Source organism: Hippoglossus hippoglossus, chromosome 1 (genome assembly GCF_009819705.1).
Source record: "Hippoglossus hippoglossus isolate fHipHip1 chromosome 1, fHipHip1.pri, whole genome shotgun sequence".
NCBI classification, from domain to species: domain Eukaryota; kingdom Metazoa; phylum Chordata; class Actinopteri; order Pleuronectiformes; family Pleuronectidae; genus Hippoglossus; species Hippoglossus hippoglossus.
In genome coordinates this window covers 26,391,295-26,406,937 of record NC_047151.1, presented here as the reverse complement: position 1 = coordinate 26,406,937, position 15,643 = coordinate 26,391,295, and the positions used below count along the sequence as shown (strand labels likewise).

Genomic DNA, 15,643 nt, shown 5'->3' with positions numbered 1-15,643 from the left:
GCCACATTAGTTCTCTTTAGCCAGCGTGACTGGACAGTTTCATACCAGTGTCAGATCAGTTATCGGACTCAAACATCAGCTTCTGTGGGACAAACCACAGAATCTGTCTCCAGATCAGAAATCTTGGGCAACCTCTCAGATTCCGGGTAGAAACTGGCGGTGGATAAAAGATGTTTCTGGTGAAGGTGCTTGTGTGATGGCAGAGACGCTGGGAGTTCGATCGGAGGTCTTCCGGAGGGTTGAGGGATTAGAAAGAAACGGTCACACTGTAGCAGATCAATGCTCGTGACCTCACTGCCTTCATCTTCAGAGGTCCACAGTCAGTCAGCTCAAACAACACGTGCAAGCACAGGTCCACAGGCATATTGATTTTAAACAGTTACAAGGTTCTGCTGACGAAACTCCTCAGAGGTGCATTACAGGATATCAGCATCGTGGTGTAACTGGCAACTAATCCCCTCGACCGTGAAACAGGAGTGTGTGTGTGTGTGTGTGTGTGTGTGTGTGTGTGTGTGTGGTGTGTTGTGTGTGTGTGTGTGTGTGTGTGTGTGTGTGTGTGTGTGTGTGTGTGTGTGTGTGTGTGTGTGTGTGTGTGTGTGTGTGTGTGTGTGTGTGGAAAAGAAAAGAAAAGAACTCCTCTGTTGTTAGTTTTTTTTTAAGTTGATGTGTGGATGTCTGTGTTTTCCTGTTTCCCTCTCTCTCCTCCTCGATTAATGCCTTCGTGCTGACTGCCAAGCTAAATCCAACAAACACAGGGCAACGTACATTTACCCATCATGCACCGCATCACAGTTCTATTATGACATCTCTATGGTGAAACTGAATTTGAATCTGGTTTTGGTCCCTAAAACCCCCTCAAACAAAGACCAATCGTTTGACGTCATTCCAGAGCAGGTCAGTCAACCAACCAACCCAGAAGAACATCAGTTTATTTATCTATCATTTCCAAAATTACGTCTGCAAACAACCATGAACACCCTGAGTATTTATGAACACGCATTGCTCCTTTTTTCTTAAAGAATAAAGTATAACTATCTCTCTATAAATATGTGTAAATCTATAATTCAGTATATTATAGTGTTTATTTAGGGCATTATGCTAGTTCTGTATAAAAAAGGAAAAGACAAAAGAAAGAAAATCTGTGGTCCGTCAAGTGTTATTGTGATAAGATATATACGGTTCAGTGAGGTCGTCCACGCCTCATCCTTTATGTTGCTTTCAGGGTAAGGAGATGCTTTTATTTTGGAATAATAATATCTTACTATCAAAAAAAAAATACAGCAACAAAAAATGTGACCAAATTATTAAAAAAAAGTATATATGCACATATATATACTTTATACTGTACAACAGTGTAGACTTAGACATGTGTGTTCTGTGAAATATGTTAAAAAGTGAAGGTAAGATGTAAAGAAAACGATTGTGTACAAATGTTTTTGATGTGTTTGATTTTAACCAATAAAAATAAAGAAAATGCTGATAAAGGTTGAATTGAATGGTCTGGGCTTTCTGTTGTATCTTACATAGACATTCATAGAAATAAGAATATTAGATTCGTAGGTTTGAGTCTTTATCATTGATACACAACAACTTTTACACTTGTATGGGCTGTTTGTACAAGAATAATTTCTATTGTTCGTTTCACACAAACCAAATAACAGACTTTCTGGAGATAAGTGCTCATGCAAGTGTTTTTTACTTTGGCCCTGAAGTGCAAATCATAATGGCAACTCACAAAACACAACAGCAAATAACACTTTTATGCATTGCTGATTTATTGTTGTGTTTTGTGATTAGACGTTTGTGATTTGCACAGTGAAGCATGTTGTATTATACATTTTTTTCAAACATCCAGTCAGTCCAGAATTAAAGTCAGAGTGAAGCTGTTCAACGACATAATATTACTGATAGTTTAAGATTTATTTGATAATTACCATGATGTTCTAAACTTTTAACACAGACCTCTTACTGTGACTTATATTTATTTACAGGCACCATCAATATATACATTTTCCTCAGGGATAATGTGTCACTATTAGTTTCTCAGATACATTTATTATGATCACATCAGGACGTGTTAATTAAAATAAGTTATGACGATGATTAATCACAAAATGATCCTCAGCTAATAGGCGTTATTGCAGGTGTAGTTAACAGTGAAGCCAGAGGGTGGAGGTGTTGTCAAGGTTACCCAGTGTAATATTCATTTTATTTTATATCACATTTGTTATTTACTGTTTGGACAATTAAGAAAATCAATTCAATTCAATTTTATTTGTATAAACAAATCATAATATACATTATCTCAAATATAAATATTATTCATTATTCAATATTATTTATTTATAAATACAATAAATTGATAAATTATAAATAAATATAACAAAGATATTCTTAAACAATAATTTTACATAAACGTGCAGAAAAATAAACTGAAATGTACGTGCTCTACAAAAATGTACAGATGCTGCCTTCAGGTGCTATCGGAAATATAGCTAAGAACTTTTGAGGCTAACGAAAACAAGACGTCCGGAGAGAACACACTTTGAAATCAGTGCGAACTCTTCATCAGCAAGTGGCATCACAAAGTGAATCAATAATCCATAATAAAAACGTGTATTTATGGTTAATGTGCTGTTTTTGTTAGTAACGGTGAAACTCGTAAGGGAAGTGAGCCGCGGGTCCGTGAATGCAGCAGCACCCGTCCAACATGGCGGCGCAGCGCAGGACTTTGATGCAAAGCGTAAGTTAAAACTCAGCTTCTCGTCTCTTCCTCTCGCTCCTGTCTCTCCACTGACCCGTTGTTGGACACGTCCTCTGTCTCCCCCGGTGTCCGTCTCCGTCTCGTCGCAGCTGGAGCGTCGCTTCGTGTCTCTCAGCGACGCTCCAGCTGCTGCTAGCTGCTTTGGTTTAGCTCGTCCGGATGTTTGCTAACAGCTTCCTGAACCGAAGCCCTCCGAACATTGTCTTCGATCTGTGACAAGTGAGTGGGTGTTGGTGGAGTCACGAGCTGGACGCGAACCTCCAGTCCCTTTGGCATCGTTTGGGTTTTAACACGTCCACGTGGGAATTAGCTGAGAATCACGATTAGCTCACTAGCTACTTTGTAAACAAACAGGCTAAAGGAAGATTTGGCTTTTAATTCAAGTTTTAAAAAATGTCCGTTTGTGGGAAGTGATGGTTTGATTCAGTGAGTTTCACTTGTATGATTCCTCAGAAACTTTAACATCTGTGCTTTCTGTGATAGTTGCTGCTGTCTGTTTGGTTTTATGTGTTCAAGTTTTCCTGTGACACAGCTCTGTGTTTATTCATTTAACTTATAAACGTGTTTATTTGTCACTTTGCATCCTGCTGATTGTCATTTTTTCTCTTATATTTACTGTTCTGAGTTATTATTATAATTATTATTAGGTTTTCTAGTAGACTGTGGTCTAGGTCTTGTCACAACTGTTCACATGGAGAACTAAAATGAAATTCAAATCAGAATAGTTGTGTTATAATCTATATTTTACAGTAAATATGTGTTTTTTTATTCTCTATTTACAGATGTCAACACATAATTTATGATATTATAGTGTTTAATAAATGATTATGCTTTGTTATTGGACATTATTCTTGTTTTCCGGATAAAAGCTTAAGAGTAGTTGAATCCAAGTAATGTTCTTAATAGTTCTTACTTTTTAACTTGTAGAGCACCTTGTAACTTTTGTAAACTTTTTTTTAATCATCTTATTCTACAAGTTAAATAGCATTTGTTAACACTTTCTAGTAGCATTTTTGCGGTTGAGTTAATTGGTGTGTTCAATGGGGGGAAAACTATTAACGTCCCTGACTGTCTGAAGTAAAGAATTTGTCATTTAGAAAAAGTCTTTTGTGTCACTTACTGTAATCACAATAATTTGGTGGAAGATGTGAATGAATATAGTTTTCTTACAGTTACTGCTGATGTCTTCACGTGTGGAGTGATGCCTTTTCCCCTTTTTCTCTTTTGCCCCCGGCAGCATCAGAGCTGGACAGACGACCTGCCGCTGTGTCAGATGTGTGGAGTCGGCACAGCCACCAACTCTGTGTACAGTTCTGACGATAAAGGAACCCAGAGCCATCCCAATGAGGACGGACACCTCCGGTTCAGGTGAGACCTCAGTCAGAATGAAACAGAAACAGAAACTGTACAACTAACTGCTGAGGAGGAAACAGCTGACTTATGTTCAACATCTGCATCTCAGATACCAATTGAAGTTTATTCAAATGTTAAAGTCAAAGTCACAGCAGTATATCACTGACAAATTCTCAAATGAGTTGCGTTATTTTTAAGGTAATTTAGAATTTGAAAAACTGTCAATTTCTACGATGACTCATTTAGTTTTTCTCAAAACATAAAAGCGCTTGGCCAACACGTCTCTCTCAACCTGCCAGATGTGAAGGATGTTTTGTTGTCCATAGTCTCACAGTCCTTCCTCCTTGAAGTGAAACAGGAGCCTCATGTTCGTTGTGTTTTCTCCACCAATCAGAGGCGAGGATGGCTGCTTCCTGTACGGGGTTTTTAACGGTTACGATGGCAGCAGAGTGGCCAGCTTCGCCTCCCAGTGTCTGACAGCTGAGCTGCTTCTGGGACAGCTCAAATCCAACCACACGGACAGCGACGTCCGCAGGATCCTCACTCAGGTCTGCAGGATTCTCACAAACATTTCTACAATATTAGGAGTGTGAACTTGGCATCGATGTGCGTGTGATCCACATATTACATGTAGATATCTGTCGTTGTCTTTGCAGGCGTTCGATGTGGTGGAGAAGAGCTACTTCGAGACTATAGACGATGCTCTGGCGGAGAAGGCTCACCTCTCCAACTACGTCCTACCGCACAACGAGGTAGACATGCACAAACCCTCGTACTCTGCTAAGCACATCCACAGATTAAGCTGAAAATTAACTTGGGAACTCCTCTGTCGGTTTCCATAGCAACCGCAGATTTGGGCATTAGCCTGAGCCATTGGAGACAGAGCCTGTTATGTTCTAATTGGTCTCATCAGCCTGTTTCATTAGATAAATGTCTCTCTGTTTTCCCTTCTCGGGATCGAGCTTTTCCTGCCCCCCCCTCCCCTTCCTTATTTCCCTCTTCAGTGTTCTGGTTGATATTGTGGCGGGTTGCCAAAAAATAAAACATTATATGGCAAACACTAGTTTAATTAAGAACATCTAGTTATATTATCCCCTTCTCTGTTCTCTCCCTTTTTCTTGTTTTCTTATCTGTTTCTTTCATGCTCACTATCTCCTGTGTTCTCACTCATCTCTTTTCATATCACCTCCTGCCTGTTTCCTTTCTTCCCCCCCTCCACCGCCGCTCCTCCCTTTCCTCTCGTTTTCACCTGCACTTCATCTCGTCTCAACGCTCTTTTAATTCCCATCTCCTCTTTTATCTTTTCTCTCATTTCCTGTCTCACCTTCAATCTGCTCACGCCTACTGATTTTGTTTTCCCATTTCTTTGTTCCCCTTCCTTCCTCCTCCTTCTACCTACTATATTTTATTTGCTCACCTTGCCCACTACCACCCCCTTCCTCTCTCCTCCCCTCCTTCCTCTTCTTCATTTCCTGGCTGCTCAGAATGTGTCCTTCCACCAGCTTTCTCCTCAGAGTCAGAAGGTGCAGGAGCGTCTGAAGGAGCTCGAGCAGGAGGTGTCAGGAGGAGCTACAGCTGTGGTGGCGCTGATCCTCAACAACAAGCTCTACATCGCTAATGTTGGTACGGACACACACGTTCAGAGAACACCCAAAGTCTGACAGGATAGTCCTGATAGTGGGATTTAAATTGATACTACATCATCTGATTTATAGTAATCAACACTGTGTTCTCCACCAAAATAGAAGTCAATTCAGTATCTGCTTTACGCCAGTAGATGGCAGTCTTCAAATAGATTTGGGTTTGCAGTAATTTCTCTCTTTCAAGTCAGACCTCACTAGTCTTCCCACTAGAGACCAGTGAGTTTGAATATATTTCAGGGGTGAAATCATAACCTGGCGAAGGTAATTAGTAACCAGAGACTAATGGTCAAGGGTTTATAAAGTATTTATTTATCAAATATTCAATATTTCTTGGGGTCATGTGCTCTTATTCACTCAAATGCACACATTTAAATACAAACTTGTCAACCAACGTGGGGATTGAAATACTATCTCAGATTATTGATCCAGATTATTTATGCATTTCCCATGGTTCTGAATGACCTAAACCAAGCTCAGTCTGTCTCACGCAGCCACCATGAAATGCCCTCCAGCAAACGCGTGTTTTACATCTTTTGCAGAGTGTTTATTTCCATAGAAAACCAGAAAACTGTTCCCACAGCTTCTGTTTTCTGTGGCCTTCACACAAATGTTGGAATCACATCGACTCCCTGGATTCAAAACATACCTACAGCATTGGTCATTGTTTTTTGAATCCCCGGTGCCAAATCTGGCTCCTGTGAACAACAGCTGCAGGGGCAGTAGCTCGATAGGTCGCTCTGTGTATGTTTGTATTAGTGTGTGGTTGGGTGTGTATAAAGTGTTCACATTCCTACCTGAAACGGAAAAGAAGGCATCTGTCATTAATATTTTAGTACAGCAACCTGCAGGCCATTTTAAATGGGATAGGCAGACATTCACCGACACATCAACCATGAGGGGCCACAGACATTTATAAGAATCTCTATTCAAGAATCATCAAAGTTAAACATGATGGTTCCAGACTCTAGTCACTGTAGATGGTACTTGTTTCATGTAACTAGGCACCGTGTGTCTTCTTACGTCTACTCAAACTTATAATCGGGAGAACGGCTTCTCTGCTCCGCTCTGGTGAGCCAGGCAGGAACACCAACCAGAGCGTTAGCAGCTAGCTATAAGAAGAAGATTATATTGGGCCCATGCATCCTGAATCCTCCCTGTCTGCTGAGGATGGTAAAACAATTAAGCATCATCAGGACATAATAGGACAAATATAGTATATATAATATCCTTTACAAATGTAATGATCGGTTTTCATTCTTCCTGTTATATAAGTTGTAATGTTTGATGACAAGTAGATTAGGTATCAACATTAGTAAACCCTGTTAGTGGACATGGTTCTTTGGCTTCTTAGGTTGCCGGTTCCTTTTCTGCCAGCTTGTCATGCGTGTAGTTCTGACCATGGGGAGGCTCAAACTGCGTCTTGTATTTATGGCAATGATAAAAATGTGAATTATGCTTTGCACCTGCAGGGGGACCCAAAGTGTACCAGAGAGGAATTCTTACGTATTGCTTCCATCTGATTCTAGTGCTGCACTCTTTCTATATCACTATAGTTAGGAGCGTTTCCTAAATCCCATAAATGTACGGTTGAGTTTGAAGCTTGGTTGCATCTTTCACTTTGTAGTCGCTAAAGAAAAGATCCCCCCCCAACCACTCTTTCTCTGTGTGTTCGTTTTCTTTTGTCCTCAAGGACATGACACAGAGTGCTGAAGTGGGGTCGGGGGGGGTAGCAATTAGACGTGGGTAGGAAGGAGGACTGTTCTTCCTGCTGGTCGGTTGTGTGGGGGTCAGGAGTTCAAAGTTGACAGAACATGAATCCCACAGAGGTTTCAACATAAGCGTAGGAAGTGGGCTCTAAAAAGCACTCCCAGCTGTCTGTTGACGTGAAATATATTTGACAGTTAAGGTCATATGACCCATAATTTGATATGCTGGGAGTGTGTGTGTGTGTGTGTGTGTGTGTGTGTGTGTGTGTGTGTGTGTGTGTGTGTGTGTGTGTGTGTGTGTGTGTGTGTGTGTGTGTGTGTGTGTGTGTGTGTGTGTGTGTGTGTGTGTGTGTGTGTGTGTGTGTGTTAAACAAGGATATATGAACATACAAAAAGCATGGTTGGCTATTCTTTACTGAAACGTTAATCACTAGCCTATTGAAGCCTATTAATCACTACAATGTCAACACTGCCAGGTTAGATCTACACAGCTGAGAGTATCAAGGACAGTTTCAACAGCAGACAGACTGACTTATTAAACAGCTTTAAGTGGTAACAATAATGGTTGCATTCCATTTAGATGTACGTATAAGAAAGACCGAGAATTTGCAGGTATCTTTTACCTCCGGGAGGCTGTTAAAACATTTATTTAGTTTTTACCATCCTATGCAGACAGGCAGGATTCAGCATACATTTGGTAGTTACCACTTTCGTATCCTCCCTGGTAGAAATCGACAAATACAAATGCTCTTTTTGTAAATACTCTTGTGCTTGTTGTTGTGTTCTGCGGCTCCAGGTACCAACAGGGTGCTGCTGTGTAAGTCCAGCAGCGATGGCCAGAATCAGGTTCTCCAGATCGGCCGACCACACAACACCGACAATGAGGACGAGCTGCAGCGACTCGCCACTCTGGGTGAGACACCGATAGACGGTCATGGAGAAAGATGATTCTTATTTTTGTGTAGATTTAGTTTTGTTTCTGTTTCTGACTTTGCATTTAGACATTTTTGAAAAAGGGCTATAAGGATATTTCAAATTATCAGCTAGACGTCCACAATTCACCAATTTCTCATTAGTGTTGCCTCTTTCCTCTTGTTCTCAGCAGACTGCTTTTTTCCTGGGAATTAACAGGACACCAAGCAATGAATCCCATGAAAGGTTAAACAGAGTTTAGAGTTGATTTCTTTCATCTCATTTCAGTCTAGTTTTAACTTTGAAGAAAAGCTTTTTGAATTTGATTGTCCTTAATCTTTTATTAAGTTTTTATCAACTTGAATATCTGTGGTTCTTACAGATTAATAGACAGAAATATATCCTGGTTATATTGGAATAAAACGTGATTTTACTACAGCAGACTAAGTCCATTCAGACACATCTGCCATTAGTGTGGACTAGCTTGCACTGTGTCATCTATCCATGGTGGACAGCCGAGCTAATGGTCCAGTAATGAAGGTTGTGTGTGTAACAGAAAATACACACATTGTGAAAAGCTTTGCAGAAGAAGCGTTAGGTGTGGCCTGGCACCTGTAATAAATATTATGTGGAATTGGCTGCATCGATCCCCTGCATTTCGCGGGGCGCCATTAGAGGAGGAGGCAGAGTCTCTTTGTTCTGTTGCTCCTTCTCTTTGTCTCTGCCAGTCGGGAGTCACGTAATTGCTCTGCTTTTCAGGCCCTCCTCTGAATGATTTAAATGAAATGGCAGTCATTCCATTAACCCAGCTGAAGGTGACCTCTCCCCTCATATTTTCATCCCACCCTCCCGCTCCCTGCCTCCTCTTATTGCTCTTGTCTCATTGCTTTGTCCCCCCCCCCATACAAAAATCTCCTGCTCGCTATCCACCTTCCTAAGACTCATCTGCTTTATGCTCCTCCATAACGCCTCTCGTCTCCTCTAGGTGTGGATTCTGCTCGTGTGAGGCAGGCGGGCCAGATAGCGGGACAGAGCAGCACCAGGAGACTGGGAGACTACCGGGTCAAATTTAACTACAATGAAATCGACCTGCTCAGGTGAAGCCACAAACACGCTGTCTGTTCATAAAGCACTTTATAAGACTCCCAAACTCCTCCAGATTGTTGCCTTGTTTGTTTAATCCACAAACAGAAATCCCAAACTGTCAAGTGGTGTTTTTACAGGTCAGAGAGTCATGTGCTGCTACTGTGTCTTCACTGGTCAGAGTGATAATGTGTTAATCAGTCAAATTTGACTGAACCGGTCTTTATGCTAAGCTAACATCAAATTAGCACCAGCTTGATCTGACTAATTAAAATCTTTCACACAAAAAATGAGAGAGTGGCATCAATCCTGTCCTTTCCCTCTGGGCCACAAACTGATATTTGAGGTAAATATCAAACTATCTACTTAAAGAGCCGTGTTTCAAAGGAAAATGTGACGACTGAAGAAATATTTTGAAGTTGTGTCAGCGTGTGTGTGTTCAGCAGCACCTGGACAGTTCTGGCTTCATTATCAGAGCTGACTCTGTTCCAGTGATTACTTTTACGATACCTGAACCTCCTGAAATTCTATAATCCAGGGCCCCCCCCCTTCTCTCACATGTCTCATTTCCTGTTCTTGTCTGTTGCTCAGGCCAAGCAAGTGCGGCTCAGATATCTATGAGTCATGCCAAGAATGATCCTCAATGAGACGCACAAAAGAATCCTTATAGGATTTCCTCCTTAGTGCCGTCGGGGAGAGTGCAGGAAATTTGATGTGTTCAAAGTATAAGCAATCGATCTTTGGGTCGATGGGAGTAGCTGGATTTAATGTATTCATTTCAGATGCTCTTACAGTCAGACGTTTTACTGAAAAAGAGGCAAATGTCAGAGTCAGGCGGACATTTTCTGGAACTGTTCCTGCCTGCCCCCGGGTAGAGTCCGAGAAATGTCTGATTGAGGGAGAATACAACAGGAAAATGTGCGGAAAATTCACAGCAAGTGGATGTGTTGATGACATTTCTAACACGTGGCGGACATCAAACTAAACAAACATAAACATTTTCTAGAGTCTGTGAAACTCTAGAAAATGTTCAGAGCCAACTTTCTGGACATTTTCCAGAGTTCATATCCGAAAACAGTTTGTGCTTGTTTCCTTCTTTATCTCTTTGTGTTGTTCATGTATCTACATATCTATCTTTTGTCTTCCTCTGCCGTCAGTGTGGCAAAGACCAAACCAATCATTGCAGAGCCTGAGATTCCCGTCAGCCAATCTTTGGACAGTGTGACGGGCTTCTTGTTGCTCATGTCAGAAGGACTAATCAATGCTCTGGAGTCGGCCCATGGCACCGAACAGGCCAATCAGGTTCGTGCATTCATCCTGACAGTTTCTTTCCACCTCAGCCAATTTACCTTCACTTCATTTATTTCTTTAATCTGCGGTAATATTTCTCTACTTCCTACTCTGTCTCTAACCTTCAACCTTCTTTTGTCATTCTACCCAGACTTCCTTGCTCCTTTTTTACTAATGTAATCGTTGTGTTATTTTTCTTTGTCCTCTTCTTGTAATCACATCTACGTGACCACTTAGTCTGAAAGTCCATTATCGGCGTCTTTTCCTCTTCTTCTCTTCTCATTTTCAAATTTTTCATTTTCATCCTCTTTATCATTCTTCCTCTAACTCTAACATCGATATATCTTTCTCCGACTCCCCGTCTCCTCTGATGTCTCTGTAGGAAATTGTTGCCATGGTAGCAGCAGAGCTGGCCCTCCAGACCAGTCTGGAGGCTGTGGCTCAGTCGGTGGTGGAGCGCGTCAAGCGGCTGCACCACGACGTCTACGTGTCCGGCCGTCAGAGGGCGACCTTCTGTTCTCAGCACGAGGACATGACTCTGCTCATCCGTACGCTCAACTACCCGCTGGCTGATGGAGCGCTCACTCCCACTCAGGGTAGGATGGGTCCACGTGTCACAGAAAGCCTGTCCTGGGACACACCTCTGTACTGGTTACACCAACGCCAGTGTTCCTCACTTTGAACTTAGAGAAATGTGACAAATATATAATTCTAATTCATACAGTATGTTAAAGAATCATAAAGTCTTCATATCAGTGGTTTGTAACCTTTCTGGGCTGTAACTCTAAAAACTAATTCATCTTCAATCTTCTTGAGCTGTTACCACTTGTAGCACAAATCTATTTTTAACTTTTTTTAATCAGGCCCGAAGAGATGAAGCTTCACAGTACTTTTTAAGATATTAACAGAGAAGAATATCCTACTTCTGATTACTTTTTTCAATTTTTTAATTAAAATCTGGCAAAGGAACGTTTCTGAAATAAAGGGTTTAAGAACCATTAGAAGAAGTTATGTCCTAAGCTGATCTTAAATATCAGTATCAGTTTTATAGTTCTGAATCATGACCTCCAAATATCTAACATCTTGTAGAAAGTATGTGAAGAGTGTTTTCATTCCTGAAAATACTACAAGCAGTTCTTCTGCTTCTTTTTCTTCTTCTATTGTTTAATGTTGTGTTTACTTCCTGCAACTGGTCCAAAAGTCCTAACTATTCAGAAAAGTGATCCCGAACTGCGACTCTACTGAAACCATGGTTCAGTTTGATCTGGACAGAGATCACCTCTTTAGAAGAAACCTTGAAATCACACTACGTCTATCCTTGTCTGAGCTTTTATTTTCTAAAGGCAAAGATGTTATGAAGTGTTGCCAAAAATATCACAACAAGGCCAAGGCAGAACAAAAAAATCCAATTTACTCCAGGTCTCCAAGATATCTTTTTAATGCTGAGCTTTTCCCACTCTTGTTTTTCTTAATAATAGCACTTATGAAAAGTAAATAACAATATCGGCTCTTTTTTTATTCCCTCTTGTTTCAGGGGGCCGTATCTACCCTGTGTCTGTGCCCTACTCCAACAGCCAGAGCACCAGTAAAACGAGCGTCACCCTCTCACTGGTCATGCCCTCCCAAAATACCCTCACCAATGGAACCAACACTGCGTCCACCTTAGAGGAAGGCACCCCCACGCCAGGGTAAGCATGGTTTTTCTCCTCTGTCCACTTGCTCTGTGAGTAGACATGTATTTCCGCCCCTGGTTCCCTCCCACTCTTTATGTTTGGTCTGGGTACGCTTGATTTTTATTCATTTGCATGTTTTTTCCCTGCTGTTCAGACCCTGATACGTGCTTTTTGTCTCGTATCTGTTGCGCCTTCATATCATAAACTTGATTTCCACTTCGTGTCCCGCCGCCTACTCTACCTGTTTTGGATAAGCTTGTTTGAACTCCCACGTGCCGCTCTTTACTCTGAGTTATTCTGACTCAACACCTCCCTCCCTGCTGGTAAGTTTGTTTGTGTATTTTAGATAACCCTGTCCTCCCTCCCTTGTTCTATTTGTTTTAAGTAAGCTTGATATTCACTTCCCTGTGTCCCTCCTCTGCTTTGCTTATTTACGTGTGAGTGTAATTTTCACTTCCCCATTGTTCCAGTGTGTGTGAGGCCTGGATTCATTTCACAGTGTCCAAAGGGCAGATTGATCTTTTACAGCTGAATCAATATTTAGTAATTGTCATTTCCTCATAAAGATACGGTGTATATCATATACTACAAGTATGTAGATGTAATTACAGCAGTTAAGCTCTCGGGCGTCATCTTTACAATTGATTTACTGTGTTTGGCAGAAACAGACGACACAGGAAGTCATTCACGCTTTCCCAAGAAAAAAAATAATTTTACAAATTGCTGTGAGTAACTGGCCCCAGTCCTGCCTGTACTGCCAGCTGGTGTCGACCACATGCTTTTTCCATCACCTGCATCACAGCTGGTAAAATGGTAATGGGCTGTGTTTGTTAAGCGTATTTCTAGGTGGCTCCTCGAAGCACTTAAAATACAAGTCACATCCACACAGCACTTCTATACATCTTTTCTATCACTGACACTCCGGTGTGTGGACAAGGGAAGCAGGGGGATTGATGGGTTAGTCGACAATCCGCTCTACCCCCTGAGCCGCAGCCGCCCGGCTGGGTGTGATCACAGGACGTTTCAGCTCTCATCCAAGAGGCGTCTTCAGTTCTCTTCGATGGGAGGTGAAACGTCTTCAAGAAACACAAGCAAATCTACTGAAGACACCAAGACCTGGATGACTGAGAATCTTCACAGTTATAACGATGATAATAGTAATACTTCTTTCAAATTGGTAAAATCTTTCTTCTTAGTAGATCTGCAGTTCATTGGTTATGAGTCCCTCACTTTGCTCTCTCGCTTATCGCTCTGACACTAACTCACACAGACAACACATTTTGGTTTTCGTGAACAGAAATGATGTTTATTTGATGTCAGGTGTGAACAGACAAACTAAACGCTGTCCACTTGGGATTGAATCTCTCAGGATGGATGTTAATACCAGGTCTGAACTGGCTATATTGAATTAAATAATCTATGAAGTTCTTATTTAAATGATCAATATCCTTTTATCATCGTTTCAATGTTCTTTCACCAAGTTTATATCAAAGCATGAATAATTGAGGAATGCGCCTTAACCTGCAGCTTTGGTTTTGATGCATGTGCAAACTTTCTCTCTCCTTATTTCCCCCCTGTGCTCAGTCGTCTGCAAGGATTACTTTCACCGTCTCTTCTTCCTTTAGGACCTCTGCTCTGTTTCTGTCTGTCACTCACTGTCAGACTCACATCTTCATTTCTCTTCCTCATGGTCCCTGACTCGCCTTTATCCGTCCCGTGTCCCACTCTTTTCGCTTTTCCTTTTGTCGCTCCTTCAGCATGTTTCACCCAACGTCCTCCCAAACCTGCGTCGACGTCCTGCAGCCCATAATTGAACTCCCTCTTTTCCCCATCTCTCCCCTTCCTCCTCTCACCCTCTCCACCTCCCTCTTCTCTCTTTCTACCACCCCACCTCCTCCCCGTCCTCTCCCCGTCTCCACCTCTCTCCTCTGCCTGTCCTCCCATGATATGGACCCCGTCCTCTCCTCCGATGCCCCCTCCTCTTCGTCCTCGATTCCAACTCTCATACCTGCCTCCTCCCCGTCCTCCACCCTCCCCAACCACCCACCTTACTCCTCCTCCTTCTACTCCTCCGCTCTCCCCAGCAGTCAGAGTCCAACGGCGACCCTCCAGTCCACCAACACCCAGACGCAGAGCTCCAGCTCCAGCTCGGGAGACGGGAGCCTGTTCCGCCAGAGGGGCAGTCAGGCAGCGCAGCCCGACGAGACGGGCAGAGTTCCGCCCTACGTGGACTTCAGTCAGTTTTACAGCCTGTGGGGAAGTGACCACTGTGACGGCCAGATCACCCAGGGAGGACTGGGACCCCAGTGATGAGGAGGGTGCAGCGGGGAGGCACATGGATTTTGACGGGACGGAGACTGTAAGAGGTGTTTGGGCTATTAATGTATCATAACTAAAAATAAGTGACCTAAAGGTGCATGAGGACGCATGGAGGACGGACAGAGGTTTTCACGGCCTTGCTATCAAAGAACTGTGAAGCCAAGTGAGAAAAAAAGTTTCACGACATGCCACGAAATGATCTTTGCTCTTCCGTAACAGATGCTGGTGATGAGTGATTGTGAATATATGTAATCCAGATTGTAGCCATTTTTGTCAGGTGTAAAAAAAAAAACGTGTAGGAATCTCACAGACCTAAGAATTTGTAGAGCTGAGAGTAATTACAAACTCTCAGGCCTTAAAATGGGATGAAATAATGCGTTTTGAAAGTATTTTTTTTATATGTACTGAAATATATCACTCAAATGAATCAACTCTTGGCTTCTCTTCGTGGTTACTCTCTCACCTATCTTATTTTAGCTTGGTGTCTTGAAACAAGACTTCAACATTACCTGTGGTGACAGGTGGTCACATACGATTTAAATAATACGTAACCAGTCAAGCTTCATTCAGACGGACACAGGTAGTCGATTGGGGAGCAGCTACATGGCACCGGGCCCTTCATTAGTCAGGACAAGAGGAAATCCACTGTACAGATTCACTCTCGGACAAACTAGAGAATAATTAAAACGTTTTATTTAGAAGATGATGAAGTGCAAACAAATTCTCTCAAATGACCAATAGAGGGCGACTCCACTGGTTTTTGTAGAAGTCTATGAGAAAATGACTCTACTACTGTGTTTACTATTTATGATCTAGTTTCAAGTCTTCTTCAATGCAGCAGGATGTTCATTCTCTATATTACGGTGTAGACAATAGACAATAAAGCTAAAAAAACCAAGA

General features: G+C 42.0%; 1 protein-coding gene and 1 long non-coding RNA gene across 6 annotated transcripts; both read left to right on the top strand.

Moving 5' to 3' along the window:
* Nucleotides 1–333: 333 nt before the first annotated feature.
* Nucleotides 334–1,491, top strand: LOC117759609. Of its 2 annotated transcripts, none has more exons than XR_004613523.1 (2): nt 334–506; nt 627–1,491. It is a non-coding gene; the product is annotated as an uncharacterized LOC117759609 (long non-coding RNA). The 2 variants fall into 2 exon arrangements; XR_004613522.1 differs by having other exon boundaries at nt 334–517.
* Nucleotides 1,492–2,657: 1,166 nt separating this feature from the next.
* On the top strand, nt 2,658–15,174 carry tab1 (TGF-beta activated kinase 1/MAP3K7 binding protein 1). Of its 4 annotated transcripts, none has more exons than XM_034581474.1 (11): nt 2,658–2,743; nt 4,002–4,132; nt 4,512–4,665; nt 4,774–4,869; nt 5,620–5,740; nt 8,263–8,379; nt 9,364–9,475; nt 10,619–10,763; nt 11,134–11,347; nt 12,286–12,439; nt 14,509–15,174. In XM_034581474.1, exons 1-11 carry the CDS (start codon nt 2,690–2,692, stop codon nt 14,732–14,734), a joined length of 1,524 nt encoding a protein of 507 aa, XP_034437365.1. In that variant the 5' UTR covers nt 2,658–2,689; the 3' UTR covers nt 14,735–15,174. The 4 variants fall into 4 exon arrangements, with proteins under 4 accessions (XP_034437365.1, XP_034437358.1, XP_034437354.1 ...); XM_034581467.1 differs by having other exon boundaries at nt 5,602–5,740; nt 14,512–15,174; XM_034581463.1 differs by having other exon boundaries at nt 5,602–5,740.
* Nucleotides 15,175–15,643: the final 469 nt, after the last annotated feature.